We start from the raw sequence: 26082 nt of genomic DNA on the forward strand, positions 1-26082 counted from the left end.
TTTGGGTGAAGGTTGTTAGCAAGGGGAGGTAGAGAAGGCAGCCCAGGAGGAAAGGCTTGGGCAGGGACTGGAGACACGATGGTGGGCTCTCCTCTGCAGGAGTCCCAGGTAGGTTCATTAGAGGGTGCCTTTGTCGGTCCTGCACACGTCCTTCTTTGCATTTGGCGAGGCTGCAGCATCAGAAGCAGCCAGGGTTCAAGCAGCTCCGGGAGAAGCCCGTTTGGTGTTTGCCCAGCCTGGTCCCACACGTGGTCCAGGTGGCTGCAGTGGGCTGGCCTAAGCTAGAGCCCAGAGAGGGATCACTTACAAGGCTGAGGCGGGCCTGTGCTGACCACCAGCGTCCTCCAGGTGCTCCCTGGTCTGTCAGCCAAGGCCAATGGAGGGTGTGGGTCTGGGGTGTGAGTGTGTGCTGCGTGGTGGCTGGATGAGGATAGGTAGTGGAGTTATGAAAGTGGGGTGTGTATGGGTGTGTGAGAGATTGTAAACTGGTGTGTCTGGCAGTGTTTTAGCAAGTAGGTTAGAGGAAGACACTTTATGTATTCCCTTTATTCTATGAAATTATATTTACATGCATAAAAATATACTTAATGAGAGTAAACCAAAATGTTATTGGCACCATTATTCCAGCAGGAAGCGTTTGGATGACCCCAGGGGCAAGGATATTTTTTTAATGTTGTGATATTTGGGTTTTTATTTATTATTTTAATAAATCATCTTGTTGGGAGCTCTTATAACAATCCATACATCAATTTTCATTAAGCACATCCAGGAATTTGATATGAACAAAATACCAGAGGTACAAATGACAGGAATACAGTGCTTACTCCGTGTCCATCCAACCGACGGTTGATCTTTTAATTGAAAAACAAATCAAGCCACTTTGTATTTGGCAGTCATTGCAAACACCAAAAAGTTGCAAGTACCGTTACATAGTGCCATACAAGTATCCTCTAGTCAGCTATTTTAAGGTTACCCTGTATTTTTTACCCCCATTTTGAAATGTTCAAATTCCTGAGGGATATTAGAGACAGCAGCAGATGTATGTCATGCGTTATGCACACCCGGGCTCCCGCCAACGATCCTCACTCACATACTCCCACAGCAGCGACCCCCCTTTCGTGTCTGTATTGCTCCCAGCAAATACCTGCACCAGGCACTGGCCTATGCGGGACGGGCCACGTTCTCTTCGCCGGCTCCCCGGCGGGCATCGCTGCCCTCTCCCCGCCAAGCTGGCCCCCAGAACCCACACCCGGTCCCGTCGCCCAGCCACGCGGCGCGGTTGAGCGCCCGTCCTCCCGCCTCCGGGGCCAGACTCGGGGGCACGCTTCCCCCTCGCCTAAGGTCCCGGGCAAAAACGGGCTGTAAAAAGACCATGGCCGCCGGCCGAGCAGCCTCCGGACAAACCAGCCCCGCCTCGGGCCGCAGCCGCGCCGCCAGTCGGCAGACCACCGGGCTTCTCACACGGCCCGGCCCCGCCCGGCCCCGCCCCGAGTACAGCGCCCCGCGCGCGAGGACCCTGCCGAGGGCTGCCCGTCGGGGCGCCTGAAGGACCTCGCTTGGGTCTCGCAGGCTGCCCAGCGCGCTGCCTGACGCCCAGGAGCCACGAAGGAAGGACCCCGTGGATCCTGTTCCGGATCAGGTTGGGCGCGGGCTCCGGAGAGCTCGGGACTTGGCTTGGACTTGCACCCTTAGCTTGAAAGGCGACCTGGTGGCAAGAGTGGGTGCCAGTGGAGTGCGGAGGCCGGGAGGTCCCTGGTGTGGGGAGTTGAGGCGGGGCTACGGGTCGGTACCTTCGCGTGGCCGCCAGTCTCGGAGGGGTGGACGCCGTAGTCGAGGGAGACAAAAGTTCGGGCAACTTCTAAAATGTGTCGTTCCCTGAGTTGAGTACGTTTCTTGACTTGCCAACGTTGTTCCAAGCCAAGAACCAATACAACCCTAATTTCTGAAGCGCGAGCAAGGAAAGGGAAGGGGCTTTACATTCTCTCTACCGGCAGCGTGCCCTCCCGTGGAGAGTCCCCTGGCAGACTGGCTTTGGAATGGCTGCATCAGGACCACTGGCTCAATTAGCAAATACTTACTAATTAGGAGGCTTAAGAGCGCTGACGGCGAGATAGTTAAGCGTCGGGCCCCCAATCGTGAGGTCAGCAGTTCGAATCCACCAGTAGCGCCGCGGGGGTGAACAATAAGCCTTTCTACTCCTGTCAAGAATTTCAGCCTCCGAAACACACCAGTGCAGTTCTACCCTCCCGTGAGTTTGGCTTGAGTTGATTGAGAAGCAGCTGTGTAGTGTGGCGCTGAGCCAAACAGCCCCTGGTGGAAGTGCAGTGGAGACCTACAGACATTAGTTAGTCACCTGTGCCAGGAGCAGTGAGAAGGTGTCAGGAAGTGAGTGAGATGGAGGTCATCAGGAACAGCATTTTCTAGACTGCAGACAGCCCCACCACACACACACACACACACACACGCACGCACGCACGCACGCACGCCAATAACGTTAGAAAGCTTTTCAGTTCCGAAAATAAAGCTGGAGCAAAAGACAGCTAAGAGGAGAGGCCCATTTTGGGGGCCAGATCCCACACAGGGCAGTGGGCCACGGCAAGGATTTTGACTTTGATCCTCAACGCAGAGCCCACTTTAGGGTTAAGGAGAGGGATGGTAAGGATCTCAGCGTGGGCCTTTCCTGCAGGCTCCTCTGTGGAGAACAGGTCAGAGAGAGTGGCCGGAGTGAAAACTGGGAGACCAGTGAGGAGTCTGTGCAGAGCTCAGGGAGGGACAATGGTGTCCCGGATGAAGTTAGTGGCCTTTGAGAAAGAAAGAACTCTATGGATTTGAGATTTGGGGCAGGGAAAATGGCTGGGACTGAGCTGGCATCAACTACATGGTGGTGATGGTGATGGAGATAGCCTGGGTATGGGGTGTGGGAAGGCAGATGAAAGAGAGATTACACTTGCTCTGAGTGCTCAGCACCTGAGCTATTAGGGGAGCAGCGTGGCTTGGTTTGTAGTGGTTGCACGGGATTGGCTTTGTCTTTAGGGTGGAGGGTCCAAGGGAAAGATACGGGCAAGACACAAGTAGAGAGATGTTGGCATCGCTTCATCATTTGGGCCAGACCCTAGCATCACCTTCAATGTGATTGGTCGGCTCCCTGCAGGATAAGACAAAGGAGAGTGTTGCCCAGGTTCTGCCGCTGCTTGTGCTCCTAGATGGCTGATCTGTTTGTTGGGAGATTGAGGGTTCTAGCAATTCACCTGTGAAGCCTAGTCTCTGCTCCTGCAACGTGACGAGTCTCTCACGAGTAAATCGAGCCTGCAGTGGGAAGAGGCCTTAGTCTCAGGTTCCAGCTTAGAAGACACTGTTGTGTCCTTCAGTTCATTTTCACATCTATTGATTGAACTTTGACCTCCTGCTAGACACGAAGCATATGGAGAGGGGTGGAATGGAACTGCATAGGTTAATTTGGTCAGCAGAACTGATAGAGCACACCTTTACCTCAGCAGCACACATGCTAATGTCGAGTGAGTATCTTTGCCAGGCACTGTTCTAACTAGTTCAAGTATAAACTCACCTGAAAGTTGCATGTTGAGAAGCCTGCTATGTTGAGTCCCTGAGTGTTTTAAAGGACTTGATATAATCTGAGGTGATTCTGACCAGTCTTAAAAGAATCCAATGACTTTTTGGCATGCCAGTATCATCCCAATTCCTGCCCATCAATTTTCCAATTGATGAGCATTGATGAGAGGAACACTCAGATTGGGGGCAGGTGGTTCAGCAGTGGAATCTGTGATTGTACCCTGTGGTCAGCTGGCTTGGGACTGTACCTTGTACATCCTCTATAAAAACACGAAAGTGGAATTGAGTAGTGTTTAAACTTGAGTGTACCCCTCCTAGGCTTGCAGTTCAGAGCAACGTGAATGCCCTTTCCACACTCCGAGGGGCCCAAACGAGCCAGGAAAGAACAGAAAGGACCCTGTGGTATAACTGTCCAGTGCTTTGTTTTACGTGTCAGGAGTGAGGAGATGGCCGACTCACCAGAAGACCTAGCTCCAGAGTAGGCAGTGGGAGCGCAGCCCCAGCGGTTCCCGAAGGCAGCTCTCTGGTGGCAGAAGGGACATGGCCTTGCTGGGACGGAGCCCTCAGGCTCTTCAGCTCACGCTAGCCCTGATCAAGCCTGATGCAGTTGCTCACCCGCTGATCCTGGAGGTAAGAACGAATCCCATGCCTCTGATGTCTGTCCCGGAAACTGCTAGCATTTCAGGTCCACTGGTGGCTACAGACTGCAACATCCTACCCAGATCATGTGGAGGCCATGCTGGGAGCCATGGACCCTGAGCCTAAGGAGACTCAAACTCCATTGGAGAATTGGGACAAGTATGAAATAGCAAGAAGGGAACCAGTACCATGATCAAAAGAGCCAGCTCTCAAGACAGAATATGTGTATCCATTCTCTGTTGCTATTAAACATATTAGCACGAACCGTGTGTGAAACAAAATCCATATGTTCTCTAGATTTGCAGTCTCAGCAGGCTCAGGTGGGTTCTCTTTTTAGGGTCTCACAAGGCCCAAACCCAAGGTGTCGGCTGATTGCATCCATCTCCGGGGGTGCTGGGAAAGCACACACTTTCGGGTTATTAGAGGAAGTCGATTCCTTGTGGTTACAGGCCTGAGATCCATGTTCCTTTGCTGGCCACCGGACAGGGACTGTTGAGCTTCTAGAGGGCACCCACATTCTTCATTCCACGGCCCCTCCATCTCCAGCGCAGCAACATCCATCCAATCCTTATGCTTACAGTGCTCCGATCTCTTCAGTTCCCAGCTGTAGAAATTGTTTTTTGAAAGGCCCCATGTGATTCGTTAATTGCCCTGGTGATGTAGGGGGTTCCGCAAGGTCAGAGTTCAAAGGCAGTTCGAAGCCACCAGCTGCTCCAAGGGAGAAAGACTGGGGCTTTCTACTCCTATAAAGACTTGCAGTCTCGGAAACTCATGGGCAGTTCTACTCTGTCTGATAGGGCCACTATGATTCGGCATCGACTTGATGGCAGTGAGTTAGGTTTTATTTGGTGTGATTGATTCGGCGGGCCCACCTGGATCATATCCCTCTGGATCAACCCAGAGGCAACCGGTGAACAACCTGAATTGCATCCGCACAACCCCTGCTGCCATATAATTTCACACGGTTGGGGCTGGGAGCGTACCTGGAGATTGGCGTGGGAAACCTCGGAGGGGAGTTGTCGCTCTCCGATTCTGCCTACCGGAAGTCCTAGGAAGCGGCACTTTTCAGTAAGCAGCATGGATGTCTGCCGCCACCGGTGCAGAGTAACGAGGGCTGGAGGGGCCTCGACGTGCCACACGGCATGGCCACTCAGGAAGGGTGGACTTGGGGCAGGTGCGCTGGAGGAGGGTGGACGTTGCACAAAGGCAGATGCTAAGGCAAGACTGTGTGTGTGTCGGGGGTGGGGTGGGGGTGGCCACACTAGAGAATCGGAAGGGGTGCAGGGGAAGGAGAGTGCTTGAACACTGAGTGGAAGTGATGGCCCTGTACTCCACGAACAGAAGAGACCACCCCAGAGCTCCCGACCAGGGTGTGAGTTCCTCAGTTAGGGTCTTTATGCTATTATGTCCGGAGGGGTGGAGAGAGCAGGAGACACTTGAAGCGAGTCCCCGGACGTCCTCATGTTGTTCTAAGCGATGGGCACGGGCATGGAGGCATAGAGGGGCACAGACAGGCCTTGCTCATGCTTTGACTGTAGCAGGGATGTCTTCACCCCTCCCACCCTTCTGCCCCACCCACAGAACAGACCCTCAATCCTGGTTGGAAGGGATGGTGGGTGTGGGGCAGCCTGGTTCGCCTGTTCCCTCAAAAGCTCCCTTTGCCTGATTTGTATCTTTGGGATGGCTTTTATCCAGGCTGTTCATCAGCAGATTCTGAGCAACAAGTTCCTGATAGTTCGCATGCGAGAGCTCCTGTGGAGGAAGGAAGATTGCCAGAGATTTTACCAAGAGCATGAAGGTAGGGCCCGGAGTCTTCCGAGCGGGTGGCTTCCCTGTCCGTGGAGGCAGTCAAGAGATTGTACCTAGACCCCAATGACACAGGCTCTCTGACCCCCACATTGTGTACAGTGTCATTTAAAGGGCCACCCGTGCGGGGACACAGAGTGAAACCTCCCTGAGTTGGGAAGGTTCACGACTCACCCCACACTGCACAGGCTGTAAGTGGTTGAGCCTGGATTCAGACCCACCTATGTCAGACTCCAAAGGCCTTGGTTCTGTGCTGTTGTTTTTCCTAAAGAGGTTTTGGTATTCCAGAACAGGAGGTTGAAATCAAGAGAGTTTCCCCATGTTTTGACAATGATGCTCTTTCTTGCTTGGCAGGGCGTTTTTTCTATCAGCGACTGGTGGAGTTCATGGCCAGGTACTTCTAATTTTGGTTCCAGAATCTGTAGTCTCCCCAGCCCACCCCTACCTGCCAGTAGACAAGGGGGGTGTAGAGTCACGATCAGTGTCAAGTCTGAGGAAGCCTGTGGGGCTCCGCCTGCTCTTTCACTGAGCTGGTTGCCTCCTGTCCCCTGGTGCCTTCAGAAGAGGATTGTGGAATCCTGCCTACCTGGTGCCTGTGGCCTCTCTCGGACCTCCACAGAGGCCCTCCATGACCTTCTATCTGAACCAGCACTGGTGCTCACCTCGGAAGGCAAGGGCAATCTCCAGGTCGGCTCACAGTGGGCCTGCCTTCATGCCCGGCTCACAGTGGGCTTCCTCAGACCGATGGTCAGATGGCTGACATGCCCCTCACACTCACAGCGGGCCGATCCGAGCCTACGTCCTTGCTCACAAGGATGCCATCCAGCTCTGGAGGACACTGATGGGGCCCACCCGAGTGTTCCGAGCACGCCACGTGGCCCCAGATTCAATCCGCGGCAGTTTCGGCCTCACTGACACCCGAAACACCACTCACGGCTCCGGTAAGTCTGCCTTGACTCCAGTCCCAGGTAAGGGAGGGCAGCGAGCGCCCTGTGTGGCAGGGCTGACAGTCAAAGTTCCATTTGTGCGCCTGGCCTTTGTGGCCATTGGGGGGGGCGCCTATCACCCTGCTCTACACGCCTGGGGCAGGCAAGGGAAGGCCGGTTCAGCATGGCAATGGCTTCTAAAGCTAGTGGCGAACACCTCTTGCCTGCCCCTGCACTGGCGTGAGAGTGCCTTCTCTCTCTTACAGACTCTGTGATTTCAGCCAGCAGAGAGATCGCGGCCTTCTTCCCTGACTTCAGCCAGCAGCGCTGGTACGAAGAGGAGGAGCCCCGGCTGCGCCATGGGCCTGGATGCTGCCACCCAGAGGGAGGCTCGGCACCAGCCTGACGCAGGCTTGTCGGCCAGTGAAGATGCTGCCTCGCTTTTGGCTCTTAGACGTCTGGATAAAAGCACTATCCCTTGACCAAGGGAGGAAGCCCAGGAGCCTGGGCACCTCATCACTGCCACCTCCAGAATCTAGCTCTCTATCTACCTCTTCCCTGAATGGCCGCAGTTGGTTCACAAGAATGGTCGCCGGCTGAAGCTGCTCACCTGTCCGGCTCCTCCCTTCGTTGAGAACAGTCGGAACTTGCCTAATTGATTTGCCTGGGTGGCAGTGACTCTGTAGAAGCAGCATTTACCGTGTCTTCCTCAATAAAAGTCAGTGACCAGCAGAACACGAGTTGGTTGGGAGCTCACCTCTGGTAGTGGCAGCTTTCTCTTTGGCCTCAGGACACTGCCGTCTTCCCTGAGAGCAGGCTCCTGGCAAAAGCTAGAGGATCCCTAGGTGGGAGAGCATTACTCACAGCACAGTGGACGGGTCCCCACAGGGTGCACCACTGTGCATGGGGTCAGTCGGGGTCATAGCTGAAGAACCATTTCTGTAAGCGCTTCTTGAAAACCCAGCCAGTCTCTTCCCTGAGGGAGACATTGCTATACTAGTCAGTAAATAAACCTATCCTCTGATTTGGCTGAGGCACTACCTCTAATCAGGCAATCTGCCGCACGGAAGGAAGTCCTGGTGACGGCAACCGCGCAGCCACTGTCCCTGCTCACAGACGTGCAGGAATGTCAGAGAGCCATGGAGAACTGTCTCCTGGTAAAAACCACCCCTCATTTGACTCTTGAACATTCGTTCAATATGACATATTTGCATCGTTGTTGTTTTTACAAGCACTTCTTCACTTTCTAACACGAGAAGGTGTTCCAAACTCACCTTGTACTTTCCCTGCTCTCGCCCTGGAATTGGCCGTTTCTCCAAGAAACCCTGGTTACTTTAGTAGAGAAACGATACCAAGATGCGGCTGCAAGGTGTGCCCATTGCTACTGGCTTGCCAAGTTTTCTCCTTTCCCGCACTTGAACTCTCTAGCAGGAGTCTGGTGCTCCTGATCCTACCTGTCTTACACGGAACCCTCCATCTGGCCGGTCGGCCGGTCTCCCCTTATGGCCCCCTTCCCATGGGATGCTCACTTCGCCACACCTCACCTCACCTCACCTCACCTCACCTCACCTCAGGTGTCAGCATCTGATGCCAGGTTGCTGGTACAGGTCTGTCCACTCCCCCTGCCCCAAGAGCAAACAAGGCTTCACCCCAGGCTTTTGGAGGGGTGGGGGTGGGGGGGTTGGAGGGTGTGTCTACAAAGAGGAAGTGCGGAACTGAGGGTAATGGATATGTTTGTTATCTTGATAATGGTTTTGGTTTCATGGATGTATACACATCAAAAACTCATCAATCAAGTTGTACACTTTGTGTGCAGTGGACTGCATGTCAGTTCCCCCTCCATCATACTGTAAAAGGAGCCCGGGCGGTGTCAGTGGTTATGAGTCGGGCTCCGTCCGCCTGGTTGGCAGTTCAAAACCACCCACAACTCTAAGGGAGAAAGATGGGCTTTCTACTCCCATCAACCGCAACAGTCTTGGAAACCCACAGGGGGTCGCTATTAGCATTGACTTGGGGTTTGTTTGTTTTTTTGGACAATAAAAAGAAAAACCTCAAGTGTTTTATTTATTTTTCTTAGGTTGGATTCTGAAGTAGAAGAAAACACTATCAAGGTTCAAATGGTTCGCTTCCTAAACAATTTAGGCAAATTCATTGTCTAGGTTCCTATAACGAGCAGATGAAATAAATCATTTAAAAGCACATGACTGGATCAGTTATCAAGCATCAAAGAACAAAAAGTTATATCATTGTGTGCTTACCTCCCGATACGATCGCTGAAGACAAATAGGTACAGAAGCAAATATGATGAAGAAATCTGGTAGAGCCTGTCTATCAAAAGATACAGCATCTGGGGTCTTAAAGGCTTGAAGGTAAAACAAGTGGCCATCTAGCTGGGAAGCAACAAAGCCCACATGGAAGAAACACACCAGCCTGTGTGATCACAAGGTGTGAAAGGGATCAGGTATCAGGCATCAAAGAACAAAAATCATATCAATGTGAATGAGGGGGAGTGCAGAGTGGGGACCCAAAGACCATCTGTAGGCAACTGGACCCCCCCCTTACAGAAGGGTCACAGGGAGGAGAGGAGGCAGTCAGGGACAGTGTCGCAAAGATGAAACATACAACTTTCCTCTAGTTCCTAAATGCTACCTACCCCTACTCCCCCTCTACTATCCAGGGCAGATGATCCCTTCAGGACCAGTGGTGAGAGTGGCGATACCAGAAGGGTCGGGTGGAGAGGGGGAACTGATTATAGGGCTCTGCATATACCTCCTCCCTGGGGGACAGACAACAGAAAAGTGGGTGAAGGGATATGTCAGACAGTGTAAGATATGACAAAATAATTCATAAATTATGAAGGACTCAGGAGGAGGAGGGAGGGGGAAATAGGGAGATGATGCCAAGGGCTTAAGTGGAGAGCAGATGTTTTGAGAATGATGCGGGCTGTCTCTTGGTCTATGTACAGGTTCCATGTGAGCACAAGTCGGGATTCTAGAATGTCCTTCTTTACAAGGTTAACCATCATTGGTTATGATCCATATAGTTCATAAAATACAGTAAGCATCTTTATGGTAGTCTGAGCTTTCAGCCAAGGTTCAGCTGACATCAGCTTGAATTTAAAAATGACTTTTTTACCATGATAAATGCTTCTGTGTCCACTCTTTCTCTGCACTGTGCACAGAGTACACAGGGAAACTTTTCCTGGATGATCCCAAATATGATGGATGAATATAATCATTTAAAAAAACCTCTGCTTTTATTCATGTATATTATCTGGTGCAGTCCATTACCTTACTGCACCCAAACCAATCACAGTCTAAAATTTGGGTAGAAGATATTGTTGCCACATAAGCCCACCCGACGTCAGCCTTAAATGGGTGCCCTAAGACGGACTAGGAAGAAAACCTGGCCCCTCTGCTTCCCAGAATGAGCCAGTGAAGACCCAACGGGTTGAGCAACAGAGTATTGCCCACCATCGAGCTGGGCAATGAACCCCCTGGGCGGAAGGCACCAAGACTGCTCAGTGGCCGTAGCAGTGAACGGACTGGAGCACAGCAATGACGCCAAAGACGGGAGTTAGAGCCAAGTCAACAGCAACTAACCAGTGGCTTTCAAAAGCCCACTGCCGCCAAGACAAGTGGGACGCCTAGTGACCCTATAGGGCAGAACCTGCAGCCATTCCTGCGGGCTTCTGACACGGCAGCTCTATGAGGGGAGAAAGCCTTGTCTTGCTCCCTAGGAACAACTGGCCTGGAGGATTCCCTGGGCACCAACCGCTTCCCAGTAGGAGGGTAGATAAAGGCCTGAACCTGTAGCGTTGCAAAGGCTGGGGCCTTTCCCTTTCCTCTCTGTGGTAAATAAAGATGCCAACAAGTAAGCTCATGTCAACAAGTAATCTTACTGAGAGGCATCAACTAAGTCCACATGGAAGCACACCAACCTTTGTGATCCAAGGATCTCAATAACACAACAAAATCTAAGTCCAAAGGAGGGAATGGCATCAGAGCTCAAGTTGTGAGCACAGGGTTGGCAGAAGGCTATGGACAGTGGAAGCCCCAAATCCATTTACCAGGTTCTCCGTATAGATCAAGCCTCCGGTGAGTTCCCTCTGAATATAGTCCAGGGATTTAACAGCCTTGCTTTCAGACATTGTAACATCTATTGTGGCAGATTTAGTTAGGTTAACATGTAATATTTCATCTTTCTTTAGACTCATTTTAGACTTGTTTCAGTTTTGAATATTTTCTGCTTTCTCTTTGATTGAGATTTTCCTGTTTTGTCTACTGATTGTTGTCGTGTTCTTTTTGTTTGCTGGCTTCTTATGCCAAGAAATTTGGGAGACACCTACTCGGTCAACTGATTGGAAGAGATCCATATGTTCCAAGGAAAAATGATCCAATGAAATGTGGAAATTATTGAAAAATAGCTTTAACTTACATGCAAATAAAATCATGCTGGAGATAATTTTTTCAATGGTACATTGACAGGTAGTAGTCAGCAATTCAAACTGGACTCAGAAGGCCATGGGGTCACCACCACATGAGGAACTGAATGAAAGGGTCGTGGCATGAGGAAGGTTGAGAACCACTGCTCTATAGCCTTGTGAGTCAGCAGCTCAACTGAGTGTGAATGAGATACATCTGAATATGTTTAGGACTTGCCCACCTCCACAACCACAGGACTCCCTTCCTCGATGGGCCACTCAGAAGCCTTTACGCAGCAGCTCTCCTCTGCGCTGCGGTGCTGTCAGGTGGAAGTGATTCCACGGCAACAGTCTTGCGTTGTCTGGGTTGGTTGGTTTGGGTTTGTAAGGACCTGAGAAGATAAGAAGGTGCTCACGGGGTGACCGAGAGCCGGCAGCCTTCCTGGAGCTCCCGTGGGAGGCAGCCCCAAAAGGGCGGGGAAGACTTCGTAGGTCCAGACAGGAATGCAGGGTGGCAGTGACCCCAACAATAGGAGGATGAGCTGATGCAGAGGTCCACAGCTCCGTGCGGGATGCTGTGCACAGAAGAGGCCGCGCCTGAGGAAAAACTCAGGCTCACATGTGCAGCACTCCACAACGGCTCCTTAACTTGCATCTTGGCACAGGTAAGCCTGGAACACAGACCTGTGGGCCGACCCCATTCCTGCTCCCTGGACTTCCGAGTGACTGAGCCCCGCAGCTCCTCCCAGGGTGAAGGGGCTTCAATACCAAGTCCAGCCTCTCCTTCGGGAATAGGAACCAAGACTCGGTGGGTTGAGAACTGCCCAAGGAAAACCGTGGGCGAAGGCTGAAACTGCCAGACGCCGCCTTCACCAAGACCCTCCCTTCCACAAACCAGCTGGGTTCCCACTTCTGTCTGGCCATGGGCAACACCTTACATTCCTATGTTTTCTCACACCCATTAGATCCAACTGCTCGAGCAATCACCTGCTAACTCTAGAATTTCCATTCTTGCTCCACATCTGGGCCCACAAACTTCAAGCCAAAGGTTTAATCATGTCGGGATTTACCTGTTGACGCATGAAGAACATCTTGGCTGACCTCGCAAGTGACTGTGTGTCCAGAGTCCCAGAAAGGAGCTCGTTCTAAAGGTCACACACTGCAAATCCTCACCGCAGCTCTCCGGGCAGTTTGCCTGCCAACCAAGCAGTGACGGGCGAACTCTTCCCTGCAGGAGGAATGTACTCAAATACCCCTGCTTTCCTTGCAGCTCAGCTAAGGTGCCCACAGCCGCACCCTGCTCCCAGTCTGCACCGCATCCACGATTCTCCTACCCACCATGCCCGCAGCGCTTCACAGCACCGCCGGGGCTGAGGCTTGAGCTTTTGACTCTTTCTGAGTTCTCCGAAGGAAATCGTAACAGACACCGGGTTCCCCACCACCCCGAAACACATTCACCAAGTACAAAGTGTTCCTGAAAGTGCCTTAGCAAATAATATGAATGTGCCAAAAGGCTGAAGCGCCGAGAGTGAACTGAGGAAGGCCAACCTTTTCAGATCTACCCAGGTGACCCTGGGGCCAGACCATGCAGTGCAGGTCACCGTGCCCACAGCCATCAGCGGTGGCCCATGGCTGCTGGTGAGCAGCCTGCGTGACCACTTCGTTCACATTTGGAATGGTAGACTGGAGGTCAACTGGAACATTCCAACATTCCCCAGACTGTTGGAGTTGAAAACTTCCAACTTGAAGTTCATCAACTCAAGTGATACTCAAACTCTGCTGCTATGAAATGCCCCCCTGGAAGACACAGAGGTGCTATGACCAACAGATCACAGTGGACATTTTCCAGGGTCCAAGAAGAAAATGATCTGCTTTTCAAAATAGATTCTCCCCCCCGCCAATACTGATTGCCACCGACCTCCTTGGTACCCCTACCTCTTTCTAAATGGAATTGAATCTATCTGGAGCAAACCCTGCTGGTGTAGTGGGTTATATATTGGGCTACTAATCTCAAAGTCAGCAGTTCCAAACCACCAACTACTCCCTGGGGAAAAGATGAGGTTTTCTACTCCCATAAAGATGTACCGTCTTGGAAGCCCAGAGGGGCAATGCTGCGGGGCCCTATGCTATGAGTTGGAATTTGCTCAGAGAGAGAAGGTTGGTTTTGAGAGCGAACATGCCATTTTTGCGGGAGGAACATAATCAAATATCGGCAACATTGTTGCAGTTCCACTAATAGTATAAGGAAGTCACCGACAAAGCAATGAGAAACAGTTTATAGCGTTAGCCTCCCAGGAGTGGCTGGGGTAAATGTTAACTGCCAGAAGCAGTAAAAGTAGCCCCAGCCACATCCGGGATTACACTGCAGAGAAGTCCCTTAACTGCTCCCTGGTCCAGCGGTGTCTTCCTGGTCCACAGGCCTCCCTGCTCTGCATTTTGAATGGCGAATCCTCCTAGATGACAGCACACCCCAGAACACGCCCACACAGTGAAGTGGGCACCTGCTAACAGCAGCCTTCCTGCCGACTCAGTCCAGAGGGCTCTTGGTGGCCGACTTGTTTGTTGGAAGTAGATCACTGGACCTTCCTTCTAAGCCCGCCTTCGGGTGGACCTAACGGCCAACGTTCCGGTGAGCAGCCGGGTGTGTTCGCTACTCGCCACCCAGGGTATCTGACGTCATACTCCAACACTTCTGTGTCCTCCATCTGACATGCAGGCGGTGGACCGCTCTGAGCCCGGGAAGCTCATCTCTGGCTCGCTGTGCCTAGAAAGGGCTAGCAGCCAGCAGTAATCTGGCAAGGGTCAGTGGTATCCTGGATAACCAGCGGGAGCCGTTCCAGCTGCTCACACACCAGGTGGTTCCTCTGGGTGCCTAATGACCCCCTCTGGCCTGCTCAAAACCCCAAAGCCAAGGCCAGTGCCATTGGGTTGAGTCCAGCCCACAGTGTTCTGGGTGCTGGAAGCTATGCCACCGCCGGGAGCATCAAGAGGAGGTGGGAAGCATCCACAGAGTCGTGGCACCAAGAGGAACTCGTCAACAGTCAACCATCGCAGGAGGGGGCATATAAGCAAAGTCAGGGGTTCTAAAGGACAAAATGCAAGCTACGTTGACAGCATCAGTCACAAACAGGGTCACGCGGGCACTGGTGGGATACCGATTGCAATGTTTCAGCAAGCTGCGAAGCACGCACTCACGTGCCGGGAAATTTGGAAGACAGCTGCTTGGCTGACCGACTAGAAGAGATCCATGGTGCATTCATTCTAAAAGAAAAAAGGTGACCCAATAGAAGCACAAACTATAGAACAATATCACTGATATCACATGTAAGTAAAACGTTGCTGGCTCTCATCCAATGATAGTGTTAGTAGTACATTGATAGGTGTCGGTAGTACATTGATAGTGTCAGTAGTACATTGACAGGGAGCCGCCAGGCTGAATTCAGAAGAGCACATGGAATAAGGGATATCATTGCTGATGTCAGATGGATTTGACTGAGAGTTGGCAATACTAGGAAGATGTTCACTTGTGTTTCATTGACTATGCCAAAACAGTCAATGGTATGGATCATAACAAACTACGTATGGATAGCCTTGGAAGAATGGGAATTCCAGAACACTTCATGTGCTCATGTGGCACTAGTGCATGGAGCAGGAGAGAGCTGTGTGACCAGAACAAGGGATTCTGCATGTTTCGAACCCAGGAAACGTGTTCATCAGGATGTGCCCTCTCACCACACTTATTCAATCTGTGTGTTGAGAAAATGATCTGCCAAGCTGGGTTTCAGGAAGAAGACTGGGGGCAGCGGAATTGGAGGAAGGCTTATGAAGAACATTCAATATGCAAATGACACAACCTTGTTTGCTGAGAGTGAGAAAAACACCAGGAAAAGTTTCACCAAGGAAACTTTCCCATGATGCGAGGTTCTCACTCATTCTCTGAGGCCAGAGAGGGCTGTTGTTATGGGATGAGATTTCTGGGAAACAAACCCAGCGGCCCTCAGACAAATGAGAAAGAGCTTTATATCAAAAGGGAAATGTCTACCAAGGAAGCAGCGTGGTCCAGACCCTCTCTCGTCCGCAGGTCACATGCTGGGTGGAAGACACTCCGGGGCACACAGCTGCCGGCCAATGAAGCAGGAAGGTGAAGCAAGAGACTGAGAACACACCCAGCCAGGTAGGTGCAGAGGCTCGCAGATCCAAGGTCAGTAGAAACAGCAGGGCGCTAACAGCCCACAGGGATTGCAGACCACACAGCCTCCTGAGAAGACATCATCAGCTGTGACCCGATTGAGAGATTGAACTCCATCAATACCTTCCCACAGATGCAACATGTTGACATACAACCTAGCAATCACAGTTCAGCTTTGCACTTGTACACAACTCTTTAGCCCTACATAGACAAGAATACAAAGACAATAATAAAACCATACTTGCACCTAACATGCTACAATTAACATACATACAAAGGAACACGCATCAACCCCATTTAGATCTCATATGTCATAAGTGAACAAAACAAAAAGGTTTGGTGCCTAACCATGGCAATTCTGTTAACAATCACCTATACCAGTGTCCTATAATCTTATCAATTTCTACCCCATTCTATCTCCCTAGACCCATTAGAAAAGAGAAAGCTATTCAGTGGGGGATCTTCCCTTGAGCCACTTGAGACAGAAGACACCCTCAAAAGTTTATAAGCTAGTCACTGCATACCTTTTACATACACACACACGCACCCCAATTTTAGATGACTCCATTTCTAAATTGGTTATTCCTATCAACCCAGTGCTCTGAAGAGACAAGCAAATTCTTGAGTATCTCCCTCTGTAAGCAAAACCAGGTCTAGAGCAGGCCATTTATCAAGGCTGCAGCAATGTACACTAGCTCACATGGTCACACATCTTTCTCTTCATCTGGCCAGGCTTGGGTCAACTGGGTCCTAGCCATTCCAAGCTCGGTCGATGGGTACCAATAGCAAGCTCAGGAGTTCACACATCTCACTCTTCTTGAGACCATCTAGCCTCTTCACATGTTCTCATCTAGGCTAGGAAATGCCATAGGCTCAGGTTCTGCACAATTCTTTAAACATCAGACCAGCCAGTTCCTCATCTCTCCTCTGTCTCTGTGGGCCAGATCTACAGATCCCAGTGGCCAAACTCAAGCCCTCTCTTCATTGCTGCTCTCCCAACTCCCACTCAACAGGAGAATCCAGGGGGTCGCCTAGCGAGCACACCAAACATGCACAGGTTCCCTTTAACTTTCGGTCCTAGAAGGGGACTGTTCTGATAGGCACAGATTTTTCCAGCATAGGTGTGTCCATTGGCAACCACTTGCATTCATCCGTTCATAAAACTGGCGATCTTTCCCTTTTTTTTCTTCGCTCTCAGCAGTTCTGCATAGACCTGCAGTCTGCCAGAAGGCAAATGGACTCACATTCAAGTCTGTGTGTGGGGATCAGCTTTTCCTGGAATCCTTAATAAACATTCCTAAGTGACTTATTCCACAAGGAGGTAGTGGGTTGGAACTTGTCACAGCAGGCTAGGGTGTGAAAGGAAGGAGACATAGATATGACATCAGGGGCCCTTGGTCTTAGGGAAGCGGAATACCTGTCCCTGATGCCAACACATCATGTGGGAACTGGGCTCTATCACTGCTCTCTTAGTCAAAGCTAGGGTGGGGAGACCCAAGTTTGCAAAAAGGAAGCGTTCAGAATTCTTCTCTGAAGCAAGCTGCCCTCTACATAGAAGAAGAATCCAGAAAAACCGATACTCCTCTCTCCTTTGTAAAATGGAGAACCTAATTCCTGCCGACAATCTTTCTTCATTGTTTTAGAAAATCAGCTTACCGTTATTAATTACCATGAAATAGAATGCAATATAGTTACATTGAAATTCAATGCTGTATCACTCAATATAATTATACTGAAAAACATCTTTGAAAGATAATGCTTTCTCTCTCTCTCTCTCTTTTTGTAAATCATTTTATTGGGGCTCTTACAGCTCTTCTCACAATCCATCCATCCATCGTGTCAAGCACACTTGTGCACATGTTGCCAGCATCATTCTCAACACATTTTCTTTCTACTTGAGCTCATTTTCCCCACTCCCCATGCTCCCTCCCTCCCAAACCCTTGATAATTTATAAATTTATAATGCCCCCCCATGTCTTACACCGACCACTGTCTCCCTTCCCCCACTTTTCTGTTGCCCATTCCCCAGAAGGGGTTATATGTAGATCATTGTGATCAGTTCCCCCATCTCCTCCCCGCCCTTCCTCCTCCCTTCCTAGTTTCCCTACTCTCACTATTGGTCCTGAGGGGCTTATCTGTCCTGGATTCCCTGTGATGAGAGCTCTTATCTGTAGCAATCAGTGTATACACTAGAGGAAAATTATGTGTTTCATTGGTGGTATACTGACCCCTGACTGGCTCATCTCTTCCTTGTAACCCTTTGTAAGGGGATGTCCAATTGTCTACAGATGGGCTTGGGTCTACTCTGGGTCCCATCCCCCAACCCCCATTCACATTGAGAGATTTTTTTGTTCTGGGTCTTTGATGCCTGATATCTGACCCCTTGACACCGCGTGATCACACAGACTGGTGTGCTTCCATGTGGGCTTTGTTGCTTGTCAGCTAGATGTCGCTTGTTTATCTTCAAGCCTTTAAGACCCCAGATGCTATAGCTTTTGATAGCTGGGCACCATCAGCTTTCTTCACCACATTTGCTTATGCACCCACTTTGTCTTCAGTGATTGTGTCAGGAAGGTGAGCATCATAGAATGCCAGGTTATTAGAACAAAATGTTCTTGTGCTGAGGGAATACGTGAGTCGAGGCCCAATGTCTAGAAGGATATTGGATTTCAATAAGGTTCACATATTCTTGAGTCAAAGCATTCTTTTAAAATGTGTGTGTTTTAATATATATATATTTTAAAATAGCTCGTATGTGCACATATGTAAATATATTACAAGTATACATATATAGTACATATATGAGCAGCTTCAAAAAGTTTGTGAGACAATTCCATTATCTTTTAATTATGTTTCCCACAAACTTTGAAGACCCCTTGTGTATGTATCTCTATAATTAATATTAAACCACAAACCAGACATGTCAGAGAACTGTGCCCCGCAGGGCTTTCAATGGCTGGTTTTTCGGAAACAGGCTTCCAGGCCATGCTGCCGAGAGACCTCAGGACGGACTTCAGGTGAGCACTTAACCATCTGCACTACTCAGGAACTTGTAATGGATATTTTTATAAGTGTGTGAACTTAAATAATATAAAACTATACAGAGGTTGCTGTGAATCAGAGCTGGCTCAATAGCACCTAAGAGTGACCTCATACCATATTTACCCTCCCTCTGGAGTCTATATAGATTTATTGAATAGTCATCTTTGTAGAGCTGTGCAAGTGTCAACACGATCAGCATGAGAGCATTTGTGTCACCCCAACAGGAACTCTCTATCTGTGCCCATCAGGGGTCACTTCCCATTTGCTCAGCCCTGAATGCGACCACCCAGCTCTTGTCTATGTGATGTTTTCTTTTTATCTTATATTCTATTAATATGGATTATACTACTCAATTTCTATGCTAAATTAACCTTGCATTCCTGGGATAAATCTGATGAGGTCTTGTGTATGCAGGACCTTCAAAATCACCTTTATTTGTTTGTTTGTGTCTTCATTCATTCATCCACTCATCCATCTATTTACTTATTTGGAAACATGATCATTTTTAGATCCATTATAAGAGTAGGAAAGGGAGGTGGGAGAGGGGTCAAAAATGAAGTCTGCAGTGGGTGTCAGTTTTTTCAAACCATAAATGCTTACTTTGAAACATTTACATTTAAAGAGAGAGATCAACTTATACTTGGAAAAAAATCAAAAGCAGATATGTTTGGGTGAAGTAAAGCAAAGAGAGACAAACAAAACTCCTCATACACCAAAAATGTTCCTCTGGAATCGGATTTACCAGTCTCCATCTAGAAAGCTGACTAAAGAGTACAACTTGTGTTGCTCCTCAGGATGGGAGACAGCCGAAAGAAACTCTGCTCGTGGACCGTGGACCAGAGCCGCCATCCTGTGGGAAGCGGCCTCAGGCCAGGCCACTCTGGGTTGCTTGGCAAGGTGTCAGCTTGGGCTCCACCTTCCTCACCACTCCCCAGGTGGGTCTGATAGAGCCCTCCTGGGTGAACACTGAGGGCAAAGTCCACAGACCACAAAAGGAACTGAAAGGTGATGGCAGCAATGGGCCGGGACCGGGACTGGGAGTTTTACCGTGGGTCGCAAAGCCAGGGCCAGGAGCCATGAGAAAAGAGCCTGACTGAGGAGTGGACCTGGATGAGCCCCTTCACGGAGACCAAGAGAGTAATACGGCTTTTGTCCCAAAACTGGGTGAGGAGAGAAACTGTCTCCAGAGCTTTCCTAAACCGGAGGAGGGAAAGGCCAGTCTAGGCTGTAGACACAGAGAGAGAGGACATGTGCTGGGTTCGGGCAACCGGATGACTGTTGAGGGCGTCGATGCCCAGATCAGACGAGTGTTAAACATGTTTCTGAAAAGAAAAAAATATACATCTTTCAATGTGGCTCTTTTAAAAGTGGGATTAGGGGGAAAGGAGGGACTATGGAGGTGTGGTTGTGTTCATTGGAGCAGCTGGATGCTGGGGCGCACGTGTGTACTCTCTTTTTGGTAATGCCTTTGTCTAGCTTTGATATTAAGGAAATGGTGTCCTAGAGGAGACTGGGCAGAGTGCCCTGGTCTGTTTTTGGAAGGGCAGAGCTAGGACGACTAAGCTGGTCCACCACAGTGAGCAGAGTGCACCCGGCAGCACAGGACAGACCTTCAACTGAGCCACGCCTTTTACATCCATCCACTGGTACCAGATTCTTGTCCTGCATCCTGCAGAGTAGGACACCATGACAGTAAGGTTTAGTGTGCCAACTAGGCCTCCATAGGAACGTGTGGGCGGAGTTTCATCAGGTCACAGCTTGATTGGAGGACGGCTAAGATAAATGCTTTCTGAGGCTGGCATCCTGTCTCTCCATGTCTCCCTAGTAATCAGACCAGCATGCTGCTGCTCCAGCTAGTTCTTTGCCTTGAGTGTGTGCTGCACTACCTGGGGGCCGAGCCAACATGTGGACCGAGGAGCCTTGCGGTGCACCGCTAGAGCTGAGGCTCCTTCCAGACCTGCTTCTCCACAGGGCTGGTGGCTGGTGTAGCCGTGTGTGCGGGCATCACTGGTGCCAGATCACTACAGCTCAAGCAAGATCCCATCGGGCCTTGACTGTGGCTGCCACACCCTGCTGCCTGCTGCCTGAGGGCAGACTCTGCTGTCTGCCTCCTGGTCCTTGGACCAGCCAGTTCGAGTTGAAGAACCTTCAGTACATTAACTGTTCCACCAAAGTGAGTTAAACTCACTTTATGTATATTAATATATTTAGATAGTGATATATATGTATCTGCTCTATAAACCTATCCTTTTATATATATAAATGGCAGTTGAACTGAGCCCTCTGTACTGTTGTATAGACTAACTAGACGTTATAGCCCTTCTTGCTGTATAAACCCATATATCTATCTACATATGTGTATATATATATATGCATATGTATGTGTACACATATATATGCTGACCATTGAAATTTTCTATTCAGCTCTTGTGTGTCATTTCTTCCATTTGCATGAACTACTCTACATTCCAGGACAAGTTTCAGAGTCTCTTCTGATATCCACTTTGATCTTGTCTTTCTTTATGGCTAATGACTCTTTTGCTTTGTTCATATATGTCTTTGATGACCCACAGTTCATCAGGTCTTCAATGTGTCAAATCTGACTTGAGATATTCTGCAAATTCAGGTGGGATCTATTCAAGGTTATATTTTAGCTCTTAGGAACTTGCTTTACAGGGGAGCAGGGAGGGAGGGGGGAAATGAGGAGCTGATGCCAGGGGCTTAAGTGGAGAGAAAATGTTTTAAGAATGATGAGGGCAATGAATGTACAAATGTGCTTTAAACAATTGATGTATGTATGGATTGTGATAAGAGTTGTATGAGCCCCAATAAAATTTTTTAAAAGAACTTGCTTTACTTTGTGTCAATTTCAGCCTTGTAGTAGTTATATCATTTTTTAATCCTTTTTTTAAGAATCCACTTACATCCATTGTATCAAGTACATTTGTACATTTGTTGTCATCATCATTTTCGAAATATTTTCTTTCTACTTGAGCCTTTGGTATCAGCTCCTCATGTTTTTACCCCCATCATAAACCCTTGATAATTTATAAATTATTATTATTTTTTCATGTCTTACTCTGAATGATATCCTCCTGGGAGAGGGTTATATGTAGATCATTGTGATGGGTTCCCTCTTTCTACCCCCACCTTCCCCTTCCCCTCCAGTTACATAGTTTCACGTCAACTTGACAAATGGGTCTAGGGGTAGAGTCTGACCTGTCCATCATTTGAGTCGTGGCCTGATAATGCCTCCTGGTGGTGTGGCCTTCTCATGAGGATTGTGGGAACTTCCTCTCTTTCTCCCTGGAGGAGGGCCACACTCTCTCTGCTTCACCTTCCTGTTGAGGAGCCACATGCAGACCCTCGCCATCGCTGAGATGCTTCCACCAGCATTGGATCCACAAGACTTTTCACCCACCGGCCTGTGGTCTTCCTGCATCAGGCATCATTGCCTGTGATGCATGAGTCTGAAGAGGAATTTATGGACTGGTATCAGACATAAGGGCTATATCGGATGTATGGACCTGATCTGGACTGGGTTGTGATGTTTGCCAATATACTACTGCTCTGTGATATAGAACCCTCTCTGACACATATATGAGGTCTCTGGATTTATTTCTCTGTCAACCAGCCTAACCCAAGCCTGAAACAGCGGCAACCTGCTTTACTAATTAGAACATGGAGTTAGGGAGTGTGACTCTGGGAAATCTGGAAATCATCAAAAGGGAAATGGAATGCCTAAAACGGGATCTCCCAGGCTTATGAGCGATTCAAGAGGAATGGCTCCGAGTCGTCGTCCAAAGGGACATTTCAGGATCTACCTTGACCTACAACACCGTCTGTGATGAGACACTTGCTGTGGGCACTTGGTACTTGGCGTCGTTTTGACGGCTACTTTTGAGCTTCTCCCTTGTTCCTTCCCACAGATGTGGTCCTTTTCATTGCTGTGTATTCTCCCTGGTGGGGTCCCTGGGGGAGGTCACCATGAATGCTGCTCCAAAAGGTATGTGGAGTGAACGTGGCATTGGTACTGCAACGTTCTATCACACTAGCTCCAGCTTCGATCTTGTCACCAAGACCACATTTCCCAGTGACTTCTTTTTCCCCTTTGTTTCCAACTTTGGCTTTTTCTAATCGTCAAGATGCCCTTACAGGAGACACCAGCAGGGGAGCAGAGACATGAGCCCGGGCAAGGCAGGGAGAAGAGCCCATCGGTGTGGGTAACAGGGGCTCAACCCCACTGGGGTCTCTGGGAGATGCTAACACAACTCACAGCTGGCCCAACTTGGGGGCAAGGAAGCAAGGTGATGTCCCCACCAAATCCCCCCGAGCTTGGTGAAGCTCTCCCCGAGAGCTGACTCTGACACCGCCTGCGGCCCTGTGTCTCCAGAACAGAGAGTGATCATGACAGGAACTGCGGCTGAACCCCAAGAGCCACAGACTGGAACTCTGTGCTGCCCCTGCCTGTCGCTCCCCCACGCCGCTCCTGACCCTGCTGAGCAGGAGTTCTGTTCCTAACGCTCCACAGTTGGTGCCATGAGAGTCTCACCACAGGCCCACATCTTCATCTGCTGTCCAGCAGGATCGGCAGTGCCCGGTCCTAATGCCAGCGGGGAAACCAGGAGGAGGGGGTTCTCCAGAGCTGAATTTTGTCAACAAGTGAGACCTTGTGGGAAGGCCACCAGGAGGCTGGCTGTAGGACCTCAACATCCCCCTTGTCTCTGGGAGGATTCCACAGGTAACCTGGTCCTGCTGACCTCACCGCTGCACAGGCCTGCGTCAGTCCCCACTGGATGGAACAATTATCCGACCCACCGCTATGTCCCAGCAAATATACGCACTCCCACAGCACCCATGAGTTGCCCACCCAGCCGCCCAAAGTCAATGATTCACTTGTGACAAGAGAGGAGACATGAGGCTAGTGAAATGGCTGGTTCTGGGGGGAGTTGCTTTCACAAGAGTTTATTTTCTGAGTCTGGAGGCCAGGGGGAGGGCAGGGCAGGTCCTAGGATGCTTCTTCCCTGGGTGCACGATTACTGAAAAAAGTCCTTGATTCTCTGACCAATTTTCCGAATCTTCTCTATACCCTTCTGGAAGAGGTTACGCAAGAAGCCAATTCTCTTGACACGCTGAGGCTGTACAACAGGAAGAACCAGCTCTTTGAGGGACTGCCCACACAGTGGTCCCAAGACACCTTCCCACTGAGAGTCCCTAACTTGGGCCACAACCGGAGCCCCAGCTGATGCTCCAGCAGTGCTCTCTGGAGCCGGCCGCTGAGGTCCTCCTCCCAGTGAACTGAGGGGACACTGAGGCCTGGAGATGGCAGCCCCTCCAGGCTCACAGGGCCCATCCTCAGCAGAGCTGAGCTGAGAGCCCAAGTCTCTAAGGAGAGGTACTCAAACTGTAGCAGACTCAGAATTCCCGGGACGATTGGGTAGCAGGCAAATTGCTGGTCACCACCTGCAGCATCTGATCCAGGGGGACTGAGTGGGGACTGGGAATTTGCGTTTCTCCCAAGGCCACAGCTGAGCGCCACACTGGGAGAAGCACTGCTCTGTGGGATTGCTGAGCAATGAGGGGATGGGAGGCTTCAGGGTCAGGTTGAGTGGGGAGACCTGGGAGCAGGGCTTCCTCTGTCCTGGGTGAGGTCCTGATTCTGGCTTCAGAGGATGTGCCCCTCTCTGTCTGTCCCAGTCGGTCCCTGCTACCCAATACAGGCCACTCACCTGATCACAGCTGATGTCGAAGGAACCCGTGGCCTGGTCCAGAATGACGGTCCCCACACACTGTTTCTCCAGCTGGGAGGAGGGGCTCAAGGTCAGATTGAAATGCACTCCCATTTACCCCCAGCAAACCCAGGGCCTTGCTGTCACCAGAGCAGATTCCCAGGAAAGGACCCCGCCTTGAGGGACAGACTCTTTAACCCTTTAAAGAGCAGACGGTCTCATCTTTCTCCGCCAGCGAAACGGCGGGGCAGCTTGAGTGCCAACTGTGTGGTTGGCAACCTGACCGCAGACCCGTGCCACCACAGTGCTCCTCTGGCTCCCTTCAGGTCACTGGAAATGTCCCCTGGGGGCCTCTTTGCGCAGGTCTTCTAGACACCCCACCAGCACCCTCTGAACCCAGCCTCACCCCATTCTCCTTGAAGTCACAGGTCTCAACAGGCCGCTGGGTCGTCCTGGGGCACACTGTCTCCTTTACTGTGAAACTCACAGGCTTCGGGCTGTACGGGTTATCATCCTGGGAAGAGGTGGGAAGAGGGAGGACCACGTTCAGCCTCATTCTCCCTGAGCCTGGTCTCGACCTCCGTCTCCTCCCGCCCTGAGAGTAGCCTCTGCATAGCTGGGCACAGAGCTGAGGAGGACAGAGCTCAGTCTTGCCCCCCACAAGGGTCCACGGAGTGGTGGCAGAGCAGACAAGCTCTAATGAGAAGCCCCACCCCTTCTGCAGGATGTCAGGGAGATCAGTGGCCTCTCAGGACAGACACCTCACTCCACCTCAGGGCTTGGCACCCGCCTCTCTGAGTGGGATCATGGGTGACAGAGCAGGAGGCCACTCCCTCCAGATGCAATGTCACCCCTCATCCCTGGAGCTCTCAGAGCACCCTGGACCCTGCGGAGGGGAGGGGGGAACCTCTGCACACCGCAGGGAGTCTATGCTCTCAGGCTGAACCCTGCTCTAGGAAGACTGCCTGGAGGTGGTGGGGGAGTACAGCAATCAGCAGCTAGGACAGGAGACCAGGGTGACAGTGAGACCCAGTCAGGCCAGAGCAGAGGCCCCACAAACTCACTCCTTGGGGCTCCGGGCCGAGGAACAGGAGGCGGTAAAGACTGGCATCTGAAGATCGCTGGTTGAGGCCATCCACAGCCCGCAGCACAGCCTCCTGGTAGGTGTAGACCTGGGCAGCAGAGGGAGGTGCCACGCAGACCAGCTGCAGCAGCAGCAGGACTGCCCACCCCCGCAGGGAACAGCCGTCCATCTGGGTCTTCATGGTGCTCCAATCTGCTTTCCGCTAGCCTCCGGGAGCCTCCTTTATGCTCAGCCTGAGCCTGATGTAAAGGTCTAACGGGGGGGGGGGGGGGTTTCCTGCCCCCTGGCACACACACCCCTCCACACTGGCACTAGTTGCTTCCAGAGTGTGACCTGCAGATTGCTTAAGCCCACGCTGTGGCCTCACAGAACTGCTGTGCAGGAGATGGAAGCAGCCTGTGCACAAGGTGAACAGTGGTTTCTCCATCTCCTGGATGAAATCGCTCCCAGCCCCCATGGAGAAGCTCCTAGCCTGGTTGCTTAAGAGCACTGAGTTCCCCAGGAGAGGAAGGGAGCCAGGCCCCCACCTCACCCCCTCGGCCTCTGTGCTCTCCTGAGGAGTCAGGGCCACAGAGTGTGTTCCCCTCTGACTCCCCGGCTCCAGGCATTCATTGTCTCCCACACAACCGATGCTTGAGCACTGAATCAACTCCCCGGCCCATCATACCCCAGAG

The 26082-nt window shown here is 50.8% G+C and overlaps 2 protein-coding genes across 6 annotated transcripts; one reads left to right on the forward strand and one right to left on the reverse strand.

The window, feature by feature from the left end:
- The first annotated feature begins 1532 nt into the window (after window positions 1-1532).
- Window positions 1533-9048, forward strand: NME6 (NME/NM23 nucleoside diphosphate kinase 6). 5 transcript variants are annotated; one of them, XM_075547277.1, is made up of 6 exons: window positions 1533-1639; window positions 4007-4200; window positions 5905-6007; window positions 6370-6409; window positions 6796-6956; window positions 7208-9047. In XM_075547277.1, exons 2-6 carry the CDS (start codon window positions 4111-4113, stop codon window positions 7345-7347), a joined length of 534 nt encoding a protein of 177 aa, XP_075403392.1. In that variant the 5' UTR covers window positions 1533-1639; window positions 4007-4110; the 3' UTR covers window positions 7348-9047. The 5 variants fall into 5 exon arrangements, with proteins under 5 accessions (XP_075403392.1, XP_075403396.1, XP_075403393.1 ...); XM_075547278.1 differs by having other exon boundaries at window positions 1572-1717; window positions 7208-9048; XM_075547279.1 differs by having other exon boundaries at window positions 1583-1782; window positions 7208-9048.
- Window positions 9049-23631: 14583 nt separating this feature from the next.
- On the reverse strand, window positions 23632-25589 carry LOC142446168 (cathelicidin antimicrobial peptide-like). The gene is made up of 4 exons (XM_075547909.1): window positions 25389-25589; window positions 24731-24838; window positions 24325-24396; window positions 23632-23727 (listed from the first exon to the last, which is right to left on the reverse strand). The coding sequence occupies exons 1-4, from the start codon at window positions 25587-25589 to the stop codon at window positions 23632-23634; spliced, it is 477 nt and encodes a 158-aa protein (XP_075404024.1).
- Window positions 25590-26082: the final 493 nt, after the last annotated feature.

This window comes from Tenrec ecaudatus, chromosome 4 (genome assembly GCF_050624435.1).
Source record: "Tenrec ecaudatus isolate mTenEca1 chromosome 4, mTenEca1.hap1, whole genome shotgun sequence".
NCBI classification, from domain to species: Eukaryota; Metazoa; Chordata; class Mammalia; order Afrosoricida; family Tenrecidae; genus Tenrec; species Tenrec ecaudatus.